This window comes from Podarcis liolepis (genome assembly GCF_965112155.1).
Source record: "Podarcis liolepis genome assembly, chromosome: 1".
Lineage (NCBI taxonomy): Eukaryota > Metazoa > Chordata > Lepidosauria > Squamata > Lacertidae > Podarcis > Podarcis liolepis.
In genome coordinates, this window is record NC_139554.1 from 85,650,954 (window position 1) to 85,674,856 (window position 23,903).

At 46.4% G+C, this 23,903-nt stretch overlaps 1 protein-coding gene and 1 long non-coding RNA gene across 5 annotated transcripts in view; one reads left to right on the forward strand and one right to left on the reverse strand.

The window, feature by feature from the left end:
- The window catches only part of LOC310708094, a 30,275-nt gene extending 20,135 nt beyond the window's left edge, over window positions 1–10,140 (forward strand). For 2 of the 3 annotated variants that reach the window (XR_014526845.1, XR_014526847.1), the window contains exons 2-3: window positions 8,135–8,226; window positions 9,938–10,140. This is a non-coding gene — a long non-coding RNA (uncharacterized lncRNA). Of the gene's footprint in view, window positions 1–6,136; window positions 6,224–8,134; window positions 8,227–9,937 lie in introns of all 3 variants that reach the window. The other variant, XR_014526846.1, reaches the window with a different exon arrangement.
- On the reverse strand, window positions 659–13,144 carry FEV (FEV transcription factor, ETS family member). Of its 2 annotated transcripts, XM_083505509.1 has the most exons (3): window positions 12,239–13,144; window positions 11,629–11,703; window positions 659–3,302 (listed from the first exon to the last, which is right to left on the reverse strand). In XM_083505509.1, the coding sequence occupies exons 1-3, from the start codon at window positions 12,285–12,287 to the stop codon at window positions 2,800–2,802; spliced, it is 627 nt and encodes a 208-aa protein (XP_083361635.1). In that variant the 5' UTR covers window positions 12,288–13,144; the 3' UTR covers window positions 659–2,799. The 2 variants fall into 2 exon arrangements, with proteins under 2 accessions (XP_083361635.1, XP_083361634.1); XM_083505508.1 differs by lacking the exon at window positions 12,239–13,144 and having other exon boundaries at window positions 11,629–12,092.
- Between the last annotated feature and the right edge of the window lie 10,759 nt (window positions 13,145–23,903).

Here is a 23,903-nt window from a genome sequence, read left to right on the forward strand (position 1 = left end):
AGATGGGTCATCCTCCTCCGCTCAACTTGCGCTTTCCCTCTGGGTGATGAGCTGTAGACCCATAGGGAGAGAATGAACAAATGACCATTGGCAATGTGAGTGAGAGAGAGGAGAATTGAGAAAGGTGGTGTACTGTGAGCATTCACCCCCCCCCCCCAAATCTGAGGTTGGTACTAGGTTCCTGCCATGTTTCCAGCTAGGTAAGAGGTTCCTTTAGACCAGGAGTGGGCAACCTGTGGCCTTTCAGTTGTTGCTGGACCTTAAGTCTTATTGGCCCCAGCCAGCGTGGCCAATAGCCAGGGATGGTGGGAGAAGTTGTATTCCTACAACATCTGGAGGGCTGCAGGTTCCCTACCCCTGCTCTAGGCTTCTGGGTGTACATAGCTCCCCCTGGATGAATGAAATAGCTTGCATTTCTCCTGGGATTTTCAAAGAGGGTTTACATTTCCCCTACCTTATATAGGCAAAGCCTTGCGGTTGGAACAGGATCCCATCAAGTTGCCTCTTGTGCAGGGCATTATGCGTTCTTTTCTGCCCCTGTGCTTCATTTTCGGTGGAATTTTTCCTCAGGAGCACCCGTATGTCTTGTGTCTTCTTCTCATTTTTTAAAATCAAGAACCCCCAGAAAGGAACCAGAACAAGTGCTAGTAAAGTACACTTTTCCTTTTTCCCCTCTTTTTGCATTTTACCATGAATATATTTAAGAGTAGGTCTTTGAACATTGTCACACACACAAATACAGAAACCTGAAATGATGTCCATCAACCTGAGAATGGGACAAAAGGGGATGAAATCATGAAAGCAAAGGAAGGGGCAGAAGCAGTCTGTTTTCCAGGACAATTGTTTTTTCTTGACTTTAGCTACCATCTCAGTTTTTCCGGCAGGTTTTCTGGTGTCCGTTATATCCCTCTTGTACACTGCTTAGAAATTATGCAATTAAATGGTATATAACTTATTGTAATAAAAGAATCTCTGTATGCCATTTGAAGTGCATTTCCATGCTGAACAGGAGTCATCAATATGACTTTTAGGGTTCAGAGGTCAAAATGCCAATGACACATGAGGCGCATGTCACTATTTGAGCCTCTGGTGGATTTCTCTTCCACGTGGAAAACAGAGGAAAGGCATTTGTAAACGCAAATGAACATTCTGGCCAATGTAGCTTTGACTTTTTAAAGCACAAACCTCTTTAAGTTTCATGTGTGCCCTGTTGATAATGGTAACCATTTAGTGTCTCTCTTGGGTAGTTTGGGTGCGAGATTGTGTGAGACGACACAGCTGTACTGATAAATTTGTTTATTAAATTTGTATACCACTCTGAGATCTGCAGGTATAGGGTGGTATACAAATGTAATAAATAAATAAAAATATGTGTTTGGCCACAGCTTCCACCCCCAAACTCTAGAGTGTGTTCAAAGCAACAGATCCTGATGTTATACATGGTAGTTCCCTATTTTAACTGCTGGTTCTAAGTGTGTTTTAAGTATTGTTTTTAACTAGTTTATATTACTTGTATTATATAATGATGTTCTTAGATGTTGGAAGCCACCTTGAATCCCAACTTGGGAGAAAGGTGGGATATGAATACATTTAATAATGATGATGGTGATAATGATAGTTACTTAGAGTGGGCAAAGAATGAATTTCATTGAATATTTCATTTCCATTATATTGCCTCACTATTTTTTAAAAATGAAACTTTATACAATGACAAATTTTACCACACTTGTATTTTGGTGCTGCCTACATGGAAGCAGCAACTCTTGTGTGTGTTCAGCATTAAAGGATTTGGTTTGGGGGCAAAGAGGAAGCCCAGCTGGACTGAGAATTAGGCTGGGGCTCATAGAGGGGTGTTTGATGCCTAGACTAGTTTGTGAGATCAGAGACCTCAGGCTCAGGCAGATACATTTAAATTCTTGGAGCTTGGGGAACACCATGCCACATCTTTTCATATATTTGTGTCCTCCTGCTTTAATATTAATTCCTGTGGGTTAATGAAGTATCTGCAGAACTGCATTTTGAATAGGGCTGAACCAAAACTTGGTTTTGTCAGCACTTCAGGCAATAGCAAAAGAATAAGAAAAGAAAAGAAATCCCTCCCCCTTTAAGCCCTCCTTGTGAAAATGTCCATTCACCCATTTCAATTGCCCTCAGTTGGCATCATCAGCCAGCTAAATCTGATGGCAGCTATGTAATGTATTCCTGTTCAGTACAGGATTCCTGATAGGATGAGATTCCTGTCCATGTATCTAATCCAGGAAAGATGAAGACACTGAAGCTAAGGGAGTGGACTTCGTGTCCAGCAGGATTTTAAAAGGAGGAGGAGCATTTCCCCACCTCACAAGGATGCCTAACTTTGACCTGAAAGTCTATCTCACCTCCATCATCAACCTCTCAGGATGTGTGACTGTATGTGTGTGGCTAGGCTGAGCCCTTGCTGGTCCTGTCCATGACCAGACTTCAAAACATACAAGAGCGTTCTGAAGCCATTTCAATATAGTGGGAGAGGGGTTTGAAAAAAAGAAAGCGAGAAATTGGGGGCATTGCTGAAATGTTCTCTACAAAATGAAGGGCCCTGTATTCAATGGGGAGGGAGCTCACCCCCCACAAAATGCCCCCTAGATCATCCAATGCCTTTGCTGAGGTCCAGCCCATCTTAAGATGTCGTCTCAATACAGTGTCCCTCCCTGCTGCACACAGTTGCCTCCTTGGTCAAAATGGGAAGTGTCTTAGGATGAAATCTGAGGGCCGTCCCTTCTCTCCCCCATCCCTCCCCCTTGCCCTGCAGTGGTGAGAGGCCTAGTGGTAGTGGCTGTTCATGTTGTTGATATGGGAGGTTGCCATGGCACTGAAGGGCGCTGAAGGCTGCAAGCCGTGGCTGGGGTACAGAGTGGGGGTAGAGCCTGGCCAATAGGAGAAGCTGGTTGGAGTCACCCCCGAGGCCATGATGTTGAGTTTGGAAATGCCAGAGAAGGGCAGGGGTGCCTGGAATTTGTAGAGGGTGTGGTCGGGTGTTGCTGGCTGGCAGACTTGGGCCAGGCCCTGGAAGTCAAACTTGTAGGCGTAGCGTTTGCCGTGGACCTTGGTCATGATGTTCTTGTCATAGTAGTAGCGCAGGGCCCGGCTCAGCTTGTCATAGTTCATGTTGGGCTTGCTCTTGCGCTCCCCCCAGCGCCGGGCCACCTCGTCGGGATCCAGGAGTTTGAACTCTCCATTGGTGCCCTCCCAAGCGATGCAGTTGAGATTGGCACGATCAGAAAGCAGCTCCAGCAGAAATTGCCACAACTGGATCTGCCCACTGCCTGAAAAGCCAAAAGAGGGGCAGTGAGAAAGGCCCATCTTGAAGGGGCAGACCTGCCACCCTCACATGAACATAGGAAGCTGCCTTTATGCTGACCCACACATTCTTGTAGCCCAGGATTGCTGCTACAGGAGTTGTTAGAATAAAGCTTCCATGATCTTTGACTCTGGGCCATGGGCAGGTGGACTGGGGCTGACAGGAACTGGAGTCCAGCCGCATCAGGAGGGCATTATGTTTGGCTTGCCCAGGCCAATTCTGAGGGCCAGACTAAATGTTATGCTAAACACAAATGCTGAAGACACCAACTAGCCACTAGATCCATCTCTACCTAGACAGTCTAAATAAGTAAACAATGATAATGTTCTTTCTTAGCTGCCCTACACTAGAACGCTCAGGGCAGATTACAGCATATTAAAACAGTCAAAACTAAACAACACCCCCAATAAAGCTCAACATCAATAATCCTTCCAGTTAAAAGACACCAACATCAAAACTTCCATTTCAAAGGCCACGGTAAAGAGATGTGTCTTCAGTGGTCAATGGAAGCTGTAGAGAAGTGGTGTCAGATGCATTTCTTGGGGCCATCACCAAAAAGGCTCTGTCATGAGCTCAACCCACTCACAACTACTGAGAGCAACAAAACCACCAGAAGGCCCTCCTTCTTTTATCTTAATTCCAGGGTTGCTGTACAGGGAAGGTGTTGTTTCAGATATTTGGGGCCCAAGTCTAACATAACACTTTCCCAAAAGATTTCTATCCCCAATGGCCTGGAAAGCAACTTCCAGATTAAAACACAAGTAAAGGCAACAACAAAAGGAAATACAAGCAACAAAAGGGTTGGGGAACCTTCAGAACAGGGTTAGGGGGAGGCATGAAGGGAGGGGGGAGAGAATAGGGGAAGCGAGGGTAAACCTCCTTCTGCTCCTGCATACCCAACTTAATGCTATGTTGGAGTCCACCCACTGACTGCTGTGTTCCTTTTGCTCTAAATCCTTGCCATCCTTCCTTATCATCTGGACATTTAAAGGTAAACAAAAGGTACATCAGACTCCTGGCTGAGCCAAAATATGAAGTGTCAACTGTTTTCCTATTTCCCCCTACCCATAATTACTAACCAATAAGTTTCTATGACGTAAGGCTCCCACTAGAAGAGCTCAAAATATAATGTTGCATGCCACCCCAATCTCAAAGAGGTGCAAGATTTCAGGGGTTCCAGGAACTTACCCAGGGTCCCGTTTCATTGGAATGGGGGACAGTGGAGACTGTGGTGTCCTTATTTACACATACTGTATATAGAACCAGAGCTCAAGATAAAGAGGCTTACAGCATTAACACTCCAAGTGGTCTTGCTTCTTTCACAGACACAGTCTTGGAATCAGTCATGCCTCTCACTCCCTGGCTTCTGCCTGCAGCCTTCTTCTAGCCCAGCTCTCTCACACAGCTATGGATATTGTCCTCCCCAGCAGCCAGGTGAAAGAGGAGGCTCACCCATTTACCCTCTGGCACAGAACAGCTTTCTTTGTCAGACTAAGGACCATACTTAGGTGATAACTATGGCCCTTGCCTGGCTACTGGTAATTCAGCAATAGAATCCTCTATTAGATTTTAACCCTTGCTGGATCCAGGAATTCGAAGGGACTTAGGCATCATATAACCTAACCCCCCCCCCCAACTCACAACAATATTTTAATCCCTTTCCCATAACCACTGTCCCACCCTCAAAGATATAATAATACTCTTATTCCTCTGTGTCTGTTAAGAAAGCCAAATAGCTCACACTGTTGACTGCTTTGAACTCTTCAGAGCTGAATCCTTTGCATTTTCCCAGTCACTCCAAAACCTTCCTCATTAAAAAAAATAATGTATCCATATTCTTTTTCTTCTCTATATACCTTTACTAGGAAGTGAATCCATTCTATATGAGATGCAGTGCTTTTAAGTGGGTGTATGTTGCAGAATCATTACCTCTATGTGTGCAGGTTTTCACAGCATCCACATGACATCATTGGCATAAAAACACCAGTTCGTATTTCCCCCTATTTAGTCTGGATTGGAAAATCTGATATTTTAAAAAAGCCCACCTCCCCCCCCCCCCATTTACCGTATCTGAATGAGCTGTTTGCAATATTAAGCCCCCATCCAGAAGCACCCTAGAATTTAATACCCCAAGTAAGTTTGCAGTGAAGATCACAGCCTTACACTCATTTGACTGTTGTGACCAATTACCGTAGATACAAACAAAGCGCTATAGCGTATTATGGTTTACACAGCTTGGCACACCTATTGTGTTGCTTCCTGCTAAATATTTTTGCTTTGTTTTTTAAGCAAAATTTGTATAATAAATATACAACTGATGCATTTATTTACTACAGGTAAACCTGAGAAGTTGCTTTGTCTGAACTAATTTGAAGGAATGGAGGTCAGAAAATGAAAAACAAAACCAGTGCTCTGTGTTTCTAGATAGTCAGATAGGTTACATTACAATATGCATAGTGAACACAGACATATTTCATATAACTAATTAAATAAATAAAATATCTGAACCAACCTTCTGTATGTGTACAATTATGGAATCTCACACTACTAATGATATAATTTTTTAACTTTACTTCTTCCAAGACAAGAAGAGCTGATTCACACAGCCATATGTGTCAGCTTAAACATTGACAAGTGACTGGTTTGAGTGCTATTATAAAGTGACATAAAATATTGTTCAGCATTTGACCAGTGCTAGCAGTTTCACACACATCTATTGATGTTGCTGTCCTGAACAAATGGTTCTGAAATAACCTATGATCCTAATCATTGGAAATTAACTTTCCTTTTTTATTGTAGTCTAGAGAGGCCTCCTCTACACTTGCAACAGAATGAGGTGGTAGACTGGGTGATGGTAGAATAGATGGTACACATTTCAGATGCCAGGTAGGGAAATCACATTTCTTAATCTTTCCCTGTGTAACCCCCCCCCCAAGAAACCCACCACTCTTTTGCAAGTAGAAAACTAGAACAGCAGAGAGGTGGCTGGGCTAAAACCTTTCTCCCTGAGCTGCTAGCTTTCTACTTTCAAAGAGCTTTTTTTTTCCTTAGGGGAATGTTTTAAAAAATGACTTTCCTCATCTACCCACAAAAACTTTATTCTGCTGCATGTGTAGGCCAGTCTACAGATAAAAGATGAAACATTTCCAGAGGGGTAACCCTGTTAATATGTGGCAGTAAAATCGACAAAGGGTCTTATAGCCTCTGGAAGACTAAGTGTGATATCCAAGGTTAGTGATACTCAGAGCAGCCTAGTGAGATCAAGGGGCCACTGGAGTCCACTGATTTCATTGTGGCTGCTGGAGTATCACTAAGGCTGGCTATCACCCTAACGCAAGCACAAGCATTCATTGACTACAGCCCACTTCATCAGATGCTGAGTGGATTTTAGCCCAAGAAAATAACCTGCTAATCTCTAAGGTGCCACAAGGAAAAGCGCTGACAGTTTTAACCTGAACAAGTATTTCGTACTTGCTGCTGGGGAAACCAGTCGCCCAATATAAAATTTAACTTAAGCAACAAATATTTGGGGGGGGGCACAGCTGAATCAGAGGGGATAGGGAACCGGTCCTCCAGGTGCTGTTGCATTCCATCAGCCCCAGCCAGCAAGGCCAATGGTCAGAGAAAAGGAGAAGTGTAGTCCATGCAACATCTGGAAGGCTATAGCACATTTGAAGTCAGATAAATGAAACCCGGAAGAGGAAAGAGCTTTGGTCCAAGCGCTAACCCTCCTCTTCACAATTCTGAGTTCCAGGTGCGGAAAAGTGTGATCCATTCATTTTGGGCTTTTAGGAGAAGGCGACCACGTACCAGCCTCTATAATGTTGTAAGGGTGCACGGTCTTATAAAGGGAATCGAACGTTTAAAAACCAAGACAATCGCAGTTGATTTCCAACACGTGTCAGTTTTCAAATGTGCTCTCTTAACTTAAAGTGGGTATGCTTGCTAATACACACTGTTACATATACGCAAGTGCTTGTGTATAACCCCGTGCGCCCTAGATATAAACCCAAGGAGCATGGTTGTTTAGCACTTCTAAGGCAGAGTACTTCGTACCCATCGCCGTGGGACTACTGCCTCACCTTAACACTGCAATCCTCTACAACACGCCTACTCAAATTTCTGCTCCTCAGAAATAAGCGTCGTTGACTGGTCAATGAAGTTTACGCTCGGGTAAATGTGCATAGGATTCCCCCTAAAACCTCGCCTGCTCCCCGCCCCCACCGCTGTTGAGATCAACCGGACTTCAGATATCAACTCCTCAAATCGTGATTGTGCCCAAAGCTATTTAGAAATTACGCACGCCGTCAACTGGTGGCAGACTGACTTTGCAAATAGACCGAAGGGCGGAATCCATTGATCAGGCAATAGCAAACGAAACTACCTTGTGGAGGGAAAATATGTCCCCAAGACCCCAAAACTTTATTCCCATCTTATTTCTCGAAAAAGCGCTCTCTCTTAGAAAGGAGAAACCCTATCCGCTGTGCTTCGTTGATCTGCAACCTCGAGATTCAATAAATGGGCAGCATTTATTTTCAGCGGCGAAAATAACACTGTTTATCTAAGAGACTGCCTTAAACGCCCTTGGGGAGGTCAAACTGGTGGCCTACATCTTTCGCCTAGCTTTTTAATTCTTCTTTCTGGTTTTCTTCTGCTTTAAACTGGTGGGTTTTAAATCTTGCAGTGCTTGTAATTACTGTCTTGGCGGCAGAAAGGCGATTCATACATACGTTTGACATATAATGATGTTGATGTACAGTATCACGCTTTGTCATTGTTTTTTGGTTTTTTTTTCAGGCTCCCCTCTGCGGTAACCGATTTTGTAGGCTTCAGTCCTCTACCCACTGACGTGGAAGAAAGCCACTGAGTTCCGTGGGATTTACTCCAAGGTGAGTTAATATAGGAATGCAGCCTTACTTTTGGGTAAGGATGCATAAATTGCAGGTGGAGTCGGCTCTAAAGGAAGCCTCACTCCACATTTCTCAGCAGATGAATCTGTTTACATCGGGTTTTGCCCCCGCCCTTCTGCATTATAGCATTTTTTGTGTTTTATTGGTGCTTTTAAGTTTAAGTGATATCGTAATGTTATTTAATACAGTATATTTTATCCAATATACATACACTGCCCTGGTGAGGAAAAAAATCCAGATACTGTACTGGGATAATAATATTGATCTACCTTGCAAGGCAGTTTTATGGATTGCACCAACACAAGATAAGGCGCCTGAAGTATTTTGTAAGCTCTACAGTGCTGTATGCATACGAATTATTGGTTCCGCTAAGGTTATTCATATATTAGGCACTATTGGCCGAATTTAGAAATATTTATTTACTCTCTCTTACCGGAGTCAGTTCTTGGCCGGTTCAAGAGGAACTATTTATTTTGCATTCTCGGTGTATTGAGATCTGTCCAGCGATGCACCGCAACACGAGACAGGCGTGTTGTGGATTTTGACATTTGTTGAATCCCCCAGCCCCCGAAACTGTGAATTCCTCTCCTCTCCCCCTTCAGAGTTGTATTTGAGATAGGAGGTGTACATAAAAATTGGTGAATGCACACCGACGAGTTACTTCGTCTAAGTAAAATAAAATCAGATTTCTTTTAAATAATAAACATAATCTTGGCTTTATGGCGTTCGTTCATCATTTCGCCCTTTTGCCAAACCCGCTAGCCCGTGTGGCATCGTAGTTAGAGCGCTGGGACCTGTGAGGCCCGGATTCAAGTCCCGACTCAGCCAGCGGTTCTCCTTGGGCCAGTCGCTTCCTCGCTCAGCCTCGCTTACCTCTCAGGGTTGTTGTAAGAATAAGATGAGAAAAGGGGAGAGCTATGTAGGACACTTGAAGCTCCATGGAAGAAAACTGGGGTAGAATAATTGTGATGGTGATGATAGATAGATAGATAGATAGATAGATAGATAGATCGATAGATAGATAAGTAAGTTGGTACTTCTGCGCCTCTTTTCCCTCAAACCTGCGATTTTGAGAAGCTATAGATTATTTCTGCTACTGTTGCGAAACGATTCCGTAGGAAATGGGGTGTGAAAAATGCTCTAACCAACTGCGCCTAAATTGCTCTAAGCAGTCAGTCCGCGCCATCCAGGGACCACCGGCGCTCCCACCTGGGAATGATGAACGCGACACCCCCGCTCCTCTAAGCCCGTATTTGTGTAGTAGCTATTGGCATTAACAGGTTAAGAAAGAAGTTGGTTTCCTCGACTGTAGTCCAGATTGAGAGTGACATCTCGTTAAACTCAGGGGATTTACTACTTCCTAGAAAACCTGCCTGAGAGATCCCGCTGAAACGAATGCCAAAGGCTGATCCCCAACTGCGCCAGAGGCGCACATCAGTGGGAACCGATTGAGCCAAGAGGGACGTGGGTTAGTGGCAGCTGAATCGGGGCTGATGTTAGGCTGGGGTGCTAGAGAGTCTCCCCGCGTTTGTTTGTTTTGTAATTAAGTGGCCCAAACCCCGAAACGCAGTTAAACAGTTACTGTACGTGTGTTTTGAGTCAGCGGTATTTCAGCGTATTTAATACTTTCAGAAAGAACGGGATCCAAGTTCTGGGGCTTAACTGGGCTGCTTGTTTCCTTATCTCCAAGGTGAGAGAAAGTGTCCAACGGAGGGACTGAGAATTTTCGAGGTGGTGCAAGAGACGGGCGTTGGGAATGCAAATAGTTCTCTGCAGCGCCATTTGGACAGAACTCTTCCTCGGGGAGAAGTCTTAGGAGTGCGGCTGTGACTTTGTTTTCACCTTCTTATAAGAATAAAAATGAATCGGAAGCCAGCCATGATATTGCAGAATATCATGCTTTTCGGCTAAGTTCTCTGCTCCAGAAAACAGCCTCACCTTATTTCAAGGCGTCTCCCGCAGCTCCTTGCCGAAAATGCCCTCGATTCTTTCCCTCCCTACGACTTTGGGCAGGGACCCAGGTTGCCCGGCCGATCAGAGCCTGGTTTCTGGGGAAGCCTCCGAAAGAAGGGAAAGGGCGCTTGGTGGCGGCGGGGTTGGGAATGTTTGGTGCCGGTTCTTAGAGGGCAGAAAGGAGATTTAATAGGACCCCTCTTTGCCCAGATGGGCTTGCCACTAAAATTGCAGTACTGTGTATTAAAAGAGGAAGTTTTCAAGCTACACAGAGCTGGGGGGGGGGGGGCTTGCCTCGCTCCACGCTCCTAAAGCTTGAAAGTGTTTTCTCTTTAAAAAAAAAAAATCACTGAAACCCGTGAATTTGAACAACGCAGTAGTCAATCTTGCCTGAAGCAGAGCCCGGTGCAATACCAAAGCTTACTACTCTGCCAGCAGCCTTAAGGAAGGGTGCCATTTTTCCTTTCCGTGGCAACCTGCTGGTCAAGATCCCCTGAAGTCCACGGCAGGGTCCAGCTCTCCGCGCAGTTTGATCCCAGCTAACACCGATTTCGGGAGGCGCAGGGTGTTGAAGGACGTCTTCGCCGCCTTAAGCATTTGAGGAGCAGGTTCCCTTGACAGCGATGGGAAACTAAAGCAGAGGTTTTGGAGCGGCTGTAGGTGCTCCCGCTTGACTTACAGAAGGTGCTGAGTTCAATTCCTGCCATCTCCAAGTAGGTCTGAGGAAGACCCTCTGGCTAAAACCCCGGAGAGCCGCTGCCACCCACGGCAGGCGATACTGAGCCAGACAGACCAAGGATCGGATTTCACAGAAGGAAGTCGATATTAATTCCTCCTTTCTCTCTCTTTTTAGTCAAAAAAAACCACAGAACTCATACGATTCCCACACTTCCTCCATTATTTGGGGCTTTGCGCCTCCAAGTGCTTTAGAGGTACAAATCAACCAGCGCACACCCTAACCCTACTAACTGCATTATTACTGAAATGATAGATATATCAGGAAGGATCAAATCCTGCCCCGGGCGAGCTTCTTGTTTTGCACCCGCAGCTGATTCGGGTACCGCGTTGCTTTTGAAGTGGTTTTGCAACGACCACACATATACACCATCGTTTATTTCTAAGGTTTTGGGGGCCCACCCAACTTTAAAGAGCGTTTGCTAGAGAAAAGAGGGTGCGCTCCTTCCTATAAGGCACAGATTTCGAACCCCTGAAGGGGAGACTTCGTTGCATTGGATGATGCGCATTCTCTGCTTAGCCTCAGGTGCAGAAGAAGATGATGCGAGACGAACCCCACCTTGGACATTAGCAAATTTGCCCTTCGAAAATAACCTACAAATTGATCGCCCTTTGGCAACAGACTGCCTTGAAAGGCGCCCCAGTAGCACCACACACCTACTTTCCGGGAAGGCGGGGAAGCGAGGGTCTTACCTTTTTGGACTCCCGGCCCCAGTGATCCCCACGCCTGGCTTTTGCCTTCTTTGAACAAAGTTTCCCCAACTGGGTCTGCAAATAAGATCAGCAAGAAGAGAGACAGAGAGAAAGAGAGGTGGGGGAAATGAGCGCGAACCCAAACCGATCCCGGTCCCCACCCAAGAATCTCCCCGTAATTGGGACTTGATGGAGGGGGCGGGCGCGTTGGACAAGCTCCCTCTCTCTCTCTCCAGAGCGAGCCTGGTTGTATTTCAAAGTCCCCCTGCCGCCCGCCTCTGCCGCTCTGCCTCGCCCCCCCACCCATGCCAAGCCGCTATGAAGCCAGGAAACGCGTCCAGGAAAAAGGAAATCCGACTTCCGATGGGAGCCGTCGGGGCAGCTTTAAAGAGGGACGGCGAGAGAGACGGCTCTGCGCGCCTGCTGAAGAGCGCCAAGGAGCGATCTTCATGGAGGGGGAGAAATGGCAGTTAGGGGAAAGGGGCAGGAGAAGAAACGGGAGGCAGAGGTGGGAGCCTCGGGTCTGGGCTGGGAGGAAAGGGACCGATCCACCACGTGGAAAGCTGCGGCGGCGGCGCCAGGCAGCCCTCGCCTTTGGTCCCTGCCCTACCTGGCAGGTACATGTTGAGCAGCAGGGTCCGGGCCGCGCCGCGTCTCATGGCAGCTCTGCGCCCACCCCGCGCCCGCGGGGGGTATTATTGCCTTCGCCTGGGGAAGATGATGGTTGTTATTATGTATTACGATCCCCACCCGTCGAGGCAGGGCGCGGGATGGGGAGAGCGGCGGCGAGGGTGGGGGCAGTCTCCAAGCAACCTGCGAGGGGCGCAGGGCCTGGGCGCCTGCAATTTCCTCTGCGCTTTAATTAAAGGCGCGGCGCGGGCGCTTATCGCCCCATCGGACTTTAATAAAGTTCCCCCCGTTAAAGATCGCCGTTTCTATGGAGAGAGGCAGCCGCGGCCCTCGCATTTTCCGCCTCCTTAACTCTTTGCAAACACACAGCGCCTGGCATGGCCCTCGCTCGGCGGCGCTTCTGCTCCAGTGCCTCTGAGCCAACAAGGAAACGAGCCCCGACGGAGGTCTTAATGGGCCTTTAACCTGAAAGTGATTCTGTGCCCCCCCCGCCCCCCACCCACAAGCGGAGCCGTGGCGAAGGTGCCGCATCCTCCTTTGGGGGGCGAAGAGACCGGAGGGACCGGATTCCTTCCACCATCCGCTCCTCGCCATGGAGCCTCGCAGAATCGGCCAAAAGGCTTCTGTTGTTTCCCACCGTGGCTCGCAAGATGCTTTCCAGAAGCTGAGAGGGAGCACAGCAAGGCAACGATCTTCCCTGATATTTGTCCTCAGTACCAGATGCTCAGAGGTCGAGCATCTCTGAATGAAGAGGTTCCATTTCGCTACCATCGGATAATCTGTTAATCGATTCGCCCACCCTTCTGCAACCTTGTGCCCGCCAGACATAGGAGCCAACTCTTAGGGGCCAAAGTCCCTTCGGCCCCAATAAAATATTTGAGGGGGTCAGGCCAGTGGCGTAGCGTGGGTTGTCAGCACCCGGGGCAAGGCAAGTAATTTGCGCCCCCTAACCCGTGGATTTGTGCCCCCTAACCCTAACCCCCAGATGTTGCGCCCGGTGCGGCCAGCCCCCCCTGCACCCCCCACGCTACGCCACTGGGTCAGGCCTTCCAAAGGTTCGTGAGCATTGCCGTTCAAATGGTGTGCATGCACTGCATCATGTGATCAGTTATGTGGGGTGGGGTTTACCTGCAACCCCCCCCCCCAATATTTTATTCAGATTGGCTGCCACCCCTGCCACCAAAGGTCTTGGGCTGCCTGCAATGTTGATTGGGGCTCATGGGAGTTGTGGCCTGACAACATACCTTATCTAAGATTTAGATGGTACATTCACTACTTGCCAGTGGTGTAGCGGGGGGTGTGTGCAGGGGGGGCCGGCCGCACCGGGCGCAACATCTGGGGGTTAGGGTTAGGGTGCGCAAATCCACAGGTTAGGGGGCGCAAATCCACGGGTTAGGGGGCGCAAATTACTTGCCTTGCCCTGGGTGCTGACAACCCACGCTACGCCACTGCTACTTGCCACTGTTAACTCCCCCCCTGAAATAAACTAATTGTATTTGCATGTATAGTCCAATCCCTCTCAATAACTCTGGTGGAGGAAAGCGATTCCACCTATCCCAGTATCTATACAGTAGTGAATCAAATTGTATATATGTTGGTAACTTAAAACAACACTAGTAGTAGGTAGATGTATTTCCAAAGGGGTAGCCATGTTGGATAGTTGCATCTTGAAGACCAACACATGATAGCTTTCAAGGGGGCACTCTTGGATGTTTCAGTAATATTAATTATATGGTGGGTTTCTTAATCTCAGTAAATTAAAACAGTATTACTGTATAAACCTCTTATAACAGTGCATTATAGTAGTATTTCCTTCCCCACCTCTCGCATCACTCAGTCACAATGAGTTCCACATGTCAGCCTACTTGAAGGAGGTTTAGCAGGAAAACGGTGGGGTGGGGGTGGGATTATGTGAGCCAGGTTAGGGCAGGGCTCTCTTTTCCTTTCTGGGGGCTTCTTCTTTCTGAGTACAATTCAGAGTGTTGGTGCTGAACTTTAAAGCCCGAAACAGCCCTGGCCCTGTATACCTGAAGGAGTGTCGCCACCCCCATTGTTCAGTCCAGACACTGAGGTACAGCACGGAGGGCCTTCTGGCGGTTCTCTCATTGAGAGAGAAGAGGTTACAGGGAACCAGGCAGAGGGCCTTCTCAGTAGTCACGCCTGCCCTGTGGAGCATCCGCCCAGGAGATGTGATTTTTAAAAGATGTCTGAAGTTTTGTGTGTGTGATGTTGTAGTGTGTTTTTATTTTTATTATTTATTTATTTTTGTAGGGAGCCACCCAGAGTTGCTGGGGCAACCCAGTCAGATGGGTGGCATATAAATTGATGATGATAATGGAAGGAGCTCTTTGGAAATGGGGCCCTCCTAGGCAAACATGATGGTGGTGTCAGTTACTGCCACAGCTATGGAGCCAAGTGAGAAGTCTATCCAAGACAGCAGATTTTGGGTGATGGTGATGAAACAGCGTTGCTCTTGGCAGTGGAGGCTAGGGCAAAAGGGGCAACACCCCACCAACTTCCCTCTTCCCTCAGCCAGCCTCCACCTGCCTGCCTTCTTACTTACAACCAGCCCAAGGGAAAGGGGTGATGGCTGTCATCTTTTCCTCCCTCTTTAGTCTCAGTTTTGCCTTTGTAGAACTTGGCAGGAAGAAGGACAGTGAGGAAATGGTCCCACCTACTGTTTTCCTCCCTGTCTTCTGCCCCGCAAGTACCAATGAGCACCAGTTGCCACTGGCTTCTGGAGAGGGGCTGTCAAGGCTCTATCCCAACCTGGTGCCCTCCAGATGCTGTTGGACTGCAGGCCCAGGAGCCCCAGCCAGCACAGCCAATGGTCAGGGATGATGAGAGCAGTAGTCCGCCAGCATTTGGAGGGCACCAGGTTGGGAAGGCTTTTCTACAGAAATGTGGTTCGAAGAGTGGTTGACGAATGCAGGCTGGAGTTGGCAAGTTAGCAAGCTTGATATGCTCTCTGCCAAAATGCCAAAGAGCTTCTATCCTGTCCCCTGTTAGAATACAGAACCACGCAGTGGCGTAGCGTGGGTTGTCAGCACCCGGGGCAAGGCAAGTAATATGCGGCCCCTAACCCGTGGATTTGCGCCCCCTAACTTGTGGATTTGCGCCCCCTAACCCTAACCCCCAGATGTTGCGCCCGGTTCGGCCGGGCCCCCCTGCACCCCCCACGCTACGCCACTGGAACCACGGTTTACCTTTAATGGGGGGGGGGGCAAAATACTTATGAATCAATAATCATCACATCATGCACATGCACAAAAGTTGGGCATTGCCTCCTTAGGTCCTGTCATTTCCCCCAGGTTCTGTAATACTGTACCTTGTCTGGGCAAGCAGACAGCACAGAGACATCTAGTGGCTAAAGAAGGGGAAATGCATGCATTTCACTGTCAAGGCATCAGAAGGCAGCAAGAAAACAACACGTGGTCTACACTCTTGTACAGAGAGCTGAAAGAAGATGGGGTGGGCAGATGAGAGATCTGGAAAGAACAATGCTTATCTGCTTCTTTCCCTTTCCCTTTCGAGTTCTTACTTTTAATCTCAGAAAAATAATAGCAACAGGCCCCCTTGCTATGAAAATTGCCCTTGTTGTTGTGCACACAGGATCTCCCTCCCCATATTCCATCACTACAAGTTAAATCTCACCGAAGTAGGAATCAGTTTGCAGGCCAACCCAAAGGTTCTCATTAGCCTGCAACAAAATGTAACTAGAGGCTTAAAGGACAGCTGTCATGAACTGGGACACACTGGGGCAAGCTGGGGAAGGGGAAGTTGGTGTAGGAAGTACTTACAGGGTGAAGGAGGTTGACAAGGGCATAGGGGTCAGTGCACAGGATCCAGAGCAGCAGGACCCACCACCAGAGTCAGAGGGGCCCCTGGCTCCACAAACCTGGTGGGCTCTGAGGCATAGAGAGCAGCGAGTGGGGTGCTGCAGGAGGCTGAGGCAGGCAAGGTTCCACAGCCCAGTTCACTAGCTGGTCAGGTGGGGCTTGATAGCTCTGGGAGGAGGTGTGTGATTCCTCAGCTGGAGTAGGTTTGAAAATGATGAGGGTCACATGCCTCGTCAAGCCCAGGTGCTACAATCAGCATACAAAGGGCAGCAGAGTTCTAGGGCTGTGTCTGTTCATGTTGATGGATCTCAGCTTCTGTGCTTAGGTTTGGACTTTGGACATGTGGATTGACACTGGACTGGGGACTACTGACTTGCTGCTAGGTAGGTCAGGGGTTCAAGACAACAACTGTATAACTGTTAGCATGCTCATAGCCCAGGCTAAGTTAAGATGGATGCTTGATTTAATATGGTGTTTGGTGCAATATAACATCAGTGCTGGTGGGCCACTAATCTGTAATCTCATGGCACTCCTGCGTATGGACAATGGGTCAGTGATGGCTAGTCTTCTCTGGTGTCTTAATGCAGCCTATGCAATGGAGGGGGTCACAGCACCACTGTTGGCCATTGGCTTAGGGTTCCTCCACACAATCTGTTTGTTGAGCATTCATCCTGATTTGCTTACACAGTTTTCATGGAGGTTACACTATGTTCAGTCTTTACTGAACATTCATTTTGATTCATTTATAGATATGTTTCATGATAGTGAGCATTCATCCCAATTTGCTTGCAGGGTGCTCATGCATCTTACTGTTGTTCATCCCACACTTTTCAGTGCATTTTTCAGCCACTTTCCTAACTCCATAAAGTTGATCTGCTGTCCTAGGGTGGCAGAGGGTTCAAATCTTTCCTGAAAAATAGGAACAGTCTGGAGGCATGCTTAGAATTGCTTGCTGCCACAGAAGATCTAAGTAGCTTTGGGCCAGTTGCTGTTATGGGGGACTGGAAGGACTTTAATCATTTGAATTCCAAGGCCCATTAGCTGGTTTTGGCAAATTAACACCAAATGTTCAAACTAACAATGCGATGTTCAAACGACACCTTGTCATGGCAGCTTAGCTGAACAGTTTGTGTGGGAACAGGCTGCTGTGTGCTGTTTATGTGGTGAGACAAGAGATTTGTTATTGCAGGCTCCCTTGCAATGTTTTAATACGTCAAGGTCAAAAATTTCCTTTTCCCTTCCTATATATGGGCATAATGGACATCCTTCCTTTGCTAGGAACCTTTCGTCAGAGATCGCCCCCGGAACAGACACGGCAAGCTATGTTAATGGTTCTGTGTGGTTTACAAGAGACATCCTTTCAGATATTGAGATGGGGCCTGCTGATATAAAGTATCAGAACCTCTTTAAGAAACTGTTGTCAGATTCAGGAATCTCATATGTTAATACCCTCTGTTAATGGTTTTTTTGTACATGCAAGCGGACTGGGAGGTGGCATGCCTCTGAACATGTGCAAAGTGTCCTCTAGTCACCTCTCTCTGTGTGTAGAAAAAGATTAGGCTGGGTTTCCTGCACAGAGGATGTCCCACAGGCAGACAAGCTCTTCTGCTTGTGGACCCTCATGGAAACATACTCATTTGGAAGTGTCTGGGGTTCAGGGCTCAAATATCCTTGGATAACCAATGATGTAGTATTCCAAGGTTTCCATTTCATCTGTTATTGCTGTTACTATGTGTTAAGAGGCGCTTCGCCTCTTCCCCATGCAGTCCCAACACTCCTTTTTAAACATTGGGATGGGATGCTTCTGAATGGGAAGTTAAGTGGATCCTCTCCTGGAAGGTTGTCCACAAGAGAATGTGGCCCTTGGGCTGAAAATGTTTCCCTATCCCAGGTATACAGAAACCATTTGTTCAGGTCATTCCAAATCATCTATTTGGGAAGCCAGACAAGCCACTCACATCCTGTCACCCCTGAGCGGACATGGGGAACCTATGCACCTCTCCCCCCGGATGTTGCTGGACTGCAGCTCCCATCATTCCTGACAATTGGTCTTCTGGGTGTGGCTGATGGGAGTTGGAGTTTCACCCATCTCTGCCCTGTGATCCATTGGTCCATCGTGTTCCACAGCCGTGCCATCTTTATGTACTGCTCCATGTTCTGGCTCAAGTGTATCTTCTCCAGCTTGCTACGTTTGATCTTTCACAAATGGAGGGCTCTCCTTTCATGCCCCAGACTTGCTTTAGCTGCCTGAGTCCTATTAATCAGCCGCAGGCAACTGAAAACAAGCCCAGCGCAGGTAGGATATGTGGTGTAGATTAAAGGTGGTGGAACTGGGTTCTCGATCCCCCAAAGCTTCCCACACAGTCTCTGGGGACATAAGAAGCAAAGCAGCATTTGAGGAGGCAAAGGAGATGTGAGATAGTGACAACAGCCTCCCTCCCTTTCATGGTGGCGAATACAATGGTCTGGCTTGTAGAGCTGGTGTTGCACCATATTATTATTATTATTTATGAGGCCCCAGTTACCCAATCAGGAGGATCTACGTTACCCTGTTGAATCCACTTCTGAGACAGGTGGCTCAGGAGCATGAATGGGGAACTTGTGGCCTTCCAGGTATTGCTGGACTCCAACCCGCACTGGCCCATCAGGGAAGATGGGAGTTGCAGTTTAGCAACAGGTAGAGAGAAACAAGTTCCCCATCCCTTTTCTGGGGAGAAATGTCAAACGGGCTAGAAGGGTCATTTGCCACAGTGAGAGAGGGCAGAAGGTAAATTAGGATCTACCAATAGCTTTCTGGGTAGTTTGCATGAAACAGATCACCAAGAATTTCTGATTCTCAGTAGTTTAACTATAGCAATGACCAGTGCTTTTTTCCCCTTAAAAAATGTTTATGGGTACTCTCATTTTGACTCAAGAAAATCACCATTTTATAGTTCAAATCAGGAAAAATAAATACAGCAAATGGACAAAAGTATAAAAATTCACAAAATGTTTAGGGGTATGTGTACCCCTATGCACCCTGAGAAAAAAGCACTGGCAATGACTTTCTACCAAGCTGGGTTGCTGAAACAAAGGTTGGTGGGGTGGGAGTGAGTGGGAAACCAGGAATGGATTGTTGAATGAAAGGACCGTGAGCTCCATTCCTGGGCTGAGACATGCACTCAGAGGTGCCATATCCCTTAATTCCAAGCGTATGTCCAGCACAGCCCCCAGTTAAGCCATTCTTTTGCACTTTGCTTCAGTTGGTGGACTTTGAGGTTCCAGGAAAAAACAAAGTGGATCCTGCAAACTTGAAATCTACTTGCCACTGCTGTGGCGCAGCTATTCCAGAGCATCTAACCCCTGTTCAATGGTGTGAAGGAGAAACACAACTTGGGGCTATTACCGGTAACTGTTTGCATTTGGGCACCTAGGTTGAGTAAGAAACAGGGGAAGGAGGAGAGCTACCACTCCAGTCTAAAATCAAATCTACACTAAGGTAAACTAAACCTTTTCACCAGCCACCCCCACCCTGAATTCTACAACATGAATAATCAAATTTGCATATATTTGCACATTTGCATATTCATATTCTGCTGGTTAGAGAGCCTCTCTACCAGTGCAAATCCTGTTCAATGCTCCACAAGGCTTCTAATATTTTTCCAGGTATTGCCCACACAATTTGTAGCCATAAGGGCTAGAAAAAGAAATAAAAAGAAATTGGTGCCTGCATGATGAAAGCATGAAATTGCAGGCTATGCAAACAGCCTTGAAACATGTACAGTAACAATAAGCAGGGAACATGTGAGTAGTACATTTCTCTCAACTATAGATGACCATGGTCAGTCCCAACATTTCTGGGATCAGGAAAAGGGGATCCCTCTCTTCAGATGATGTGGCTTCCAGGCAAACTTGCATTCTGGAACCTCAATTTTTAAAGCAAATCACCTCTATGCAGGTGGATCAAATGGCATATTATTTCCCTTTTTTATCCTTGCCAAAATCCCCAAAGGGTAAGCTATACAGAGACAAACCCAACACAGTGAATCTCATAGCTGATCAAGAGCTGGAACCACACTGCTCCAAACACACTGGCACCAGCCTGGCTGTCTTCTTAAAAGGTAAAGGTAAAGGACCCCTGACAATTAAATCCAGTCGCAAATGACTCTGGGGTTGCGGCGCTCATCTTGCTTTACTGGCCGAGGGAGCCAACGTTTGTCCGCAGACAGTTTTTCTGGGTCATCAGTGTTAAGTCCTAACCTCAACTGGATTGTGAATTTGGACAGAGGACAGGCTGAAAGGCTTTGGATCAGGGAAGGCAAATAAACAGAGCAGGTTCCAGGGACAGGGCAGGGGGAGATAGGAGAGTGATTTTTAGACTGTCCAAGTGTAGTGAAAGGAAATTATAAATGGTACAAGCTCACCCAAGTGTATTTTGTGTGCACCCTTTAAACCATCATCTCTGCCACCCTGATTCTGCACTCAGTCACAAATCTGTGATGGACTGAAATCCCCACATCCCCACTTATACTTGCATATGGAAAAGAAATCTGTCTGCTCCAATGATGAGTACAGCCTAGTTATGAGGTTATAGCTGACCTGTCTATTCTCACCAGCACAAAACAGCAATCTTGTGCTCAGCGACCCTGAATAGGTTCAAGTTTCCCATCCCTTAAAAAAAACATAAACACAAAACTTCTAACTCCTGCATGAGGCTCTGGAGCAGATGCCCACTGCATAATCCTCCCCCAGCTTTGTTTCGACTTACCTGTGGGCCTGCTCAGGGAAGAAGCTGACGTGGCCCTGGCAAGGAAAGCCTCAGGTATGCTACCTGCTTGCAAAAGGGAGGGAGGGTGGACAGCTGAGCTCCGGTGGGGTGGGACGTTCTGTGTGTGAAGGAATGTTTGTGCATAGGGAGAGGCCTGCAGCAGGTACTTCCTTATTGGAGGCAGGGCAGAGGGAAAGTGCTAAGGAGCAGCCCACATGCGCCCTGTGATTGAAAGGGCATGTTGAGTAATGCAAACGGATCTGGCTGCCACCTGTTTTCTTGGCAAGGCTTCTCTGCTTTACTTTTAGCAGCTGCACGACAAATAGACATTGCAGTACAGTGTCAGAAACCCGCTGAATTTCTGCCTGTATGCAGTTGTTCACAGCATAGGAGTTCTATCAGAAAATAGGTGATTACCCCATAATATGTGATTGCAAATCAGAAATCGGAAGAACCAAAACATGAATGGGTTGAGGCCTTCTAATTATTTATTTACAATGGTGGAGCAAGGAAGCAAACAAATATGCAGGCCATTTCAATGAAGTACATGCTTAACTCTTTGTTAGCCAAGGGGACTTTGAAGTACTTAAACTTCATTGGACTGTACCTGTGTGGCATTCATTAGATTTATTAGATATTTTTGTTTTATGTTATGTTTTAAGTTATTCTTATTTTTACTATGTATTTTGTGGTTTTTATGTTGTAATTTAATGTTGTGAACTGCCCTGAGATCTGCAGGTAGAAGGTGATATACAAAATTTAATAAATAATAATACAAGTAATTTCCAGTGCTAAATTTTGCTATGCTCCTCTAGCTCAAGAGGAATATGTAACTCCATATGTATATGGACTCCAGGAGAGGGACAGCTCTTAACTGTGGAGAATGAGCCTAGGCTCCTTGAGGCTGGAGGGTATTTCTTCAAAGCCAAAGTATGAGACAGAGTACAGACCTAAGTTCACATTTATAGGGCAGCTGCAGGACTATAGGCCTGGAGGAAGGAACCTCAGGCCCAGGGGCTGAATGTGGCCCTCCAGGCCTCACTATGTGGCCCTTGGGGCTCTCACTAGGCCACACTGCTTCCCAGGTAATGCCACTCATTGGTCCTGCTCCACACCCTCTCCTTTTGTTTAGCCAGAATGTGTCATTGAATTGCGATAATGCCTCTCGTTTCCTGAAAAGAAGTGTGTGCTCACAGGTGCAAACTGCTTGTATAGCTTACTGTATAAAGGAAAGACGCACATCTGTTGCTCTGGCCATTTTTGCAACTGCCCTGCACTCACCACTGGCATGAAGCCCCTCAAAAGTTCCCCGAGAGACTGTAGCCCTCAAGCTGAAGGAAATTCCCCATCCTTTCCCTCAAGACCCTTTCTTGAGGTTTTTTTTTCTGCACTGCACAGTAGTCCAGCTTTTCCAAACCTGTTTGCATGGTACACGAGGACAAGCTAAGTATTGTCCACATTCACATTTTACATTTGAAGTGCTACAGTACCACTTTAAACAGGCATGGTGACTTCCATGGGCTCAACAACTTTGATTTCTCAAAAGCTCAACAGCTTTGCCAGCCCCCACCCCCAACAAAAATCCTGGCTATGCCCATGATGGGTTCCCACAAATTTCCTTTTTTTTTTTTTTTTTTATAAAATTTTTATTGGTTTTACAAAATTTTTAAGAAAAACAGACAAACACTAAAAATGACAAACATACACGTATAGTTTCAAACATATTTTCATAAACCTCTTTTCTTGGACTTCCCCATACCCCCCCTCTCTGCATCCCAATGTCCAAAATTCAACTAGCAACTTCCAATTGTTACTTTCCAATCTTTATCATCTTAGTCCTCTTTTATAGTCTAACCTTGTATCCCTGTACCCTTTTGCTTCTGATAACCACAACATTTTAGCATTCATTAAGTTTATAGTAGTCCTTAAGATAACTTTTAAATTTTTTCCACTCTTCCTCCACCGTCTCTTTTCGTTGGTCGCGGATTCTGCCTGTCATCTCGGCCAGTGTCATATAGTCCATCACTTTCATCTGCCATTCTTCCACAGTGGGTAAATCTTGTGTCTTCCAATACTTTGCGATGAGTATTCTTGCTGCTGTTGTGGCATACATGAAAAAGGCTCTGTCTTTCTTTGTCACCAGTTGGCCGACAATGCCCAAGAGAAAGGCCTCTGGCTTTTTAGGGAAGGTACATTTAAGTACCTTTTTCATTTCATTATAGATCGTTTCCCAGAAGGCCTTAATCTTCGGGCATGTCCACCAAAGGTGATAAAAGGTACCTTCTGTCTCTTTACACTTCCAACATTTGTTATCGGGCAAATGATAGATTTTTGCTAGCTTGACTGGGGTCATGTACCACCTGTATACCATTTTCATAATGTTTTCCTTTAAGGCATTACATGCCGTAAATTTTATACCGGTGTTCCATAACCATTCCCAGTCAGCTGACATAATGTTATGTCCAACATCCTGAGCCCACTTAATCATAGCCGATTTAACTGTTTCATCCTGTGTGTTCCATTTCAACAACAAGTTGTACATTCTAGATAGATTCTTAGTATTGGGTTCTAACAGTTCGGTTTCTAATTTTGATTTTTCCACCTGGAAACCAACTTTCCTGTCCTGTTTAAAGAATTCCATTATTTGGCGATATTGGAACCAATTTTCTACTTTATACTTCAATTTCTCCTGACTTTGTAGTTTGAACTTATCTCCATCCTGTTCTAAGATTTCCCAATACTTCGGCCATCCGACCTCCATATTGAGTTTCTTCACTGCTTTAGCCTCCACTGGTGACACCCATCTAGGGGTTTTGTTTTCCAATAGATCTTTATATCTTATCCAAACATTAAACAATGCTTTTCTGACAATGTGATTTTTAAAGGCACTGTTAGCTTTATCATACCAAAGATATGCATGCCAACCAAAAGCGTTATTGAAACCTTCCAGATCCAAGATGTCCGTGTTCTCGAGGAGCATCCATTCTTTGAGCCAGCAAAAAGCTGCTGCCTCATAGTACAGTTTCAGGTCCGGCAGGGCAAACCCCCCTCTTTCTTTA

Coding starts and splice junctions, on each gene's coding strand:
- FEV (XM_083505508.1), bottom strand. CDS start 11,935: ATGGGTGGGGGGGCGAGGCAGAGCGGCAGAGGCGGGCGGCAGGGGGAC. Junction 3,303..11,628: donor GGGGCCGGGAGTCCAAAAAG/GTAAGACCCTCG, acceptor TTGGCTTTTCAG/GCAGTGGGCAGATCCAGTTG.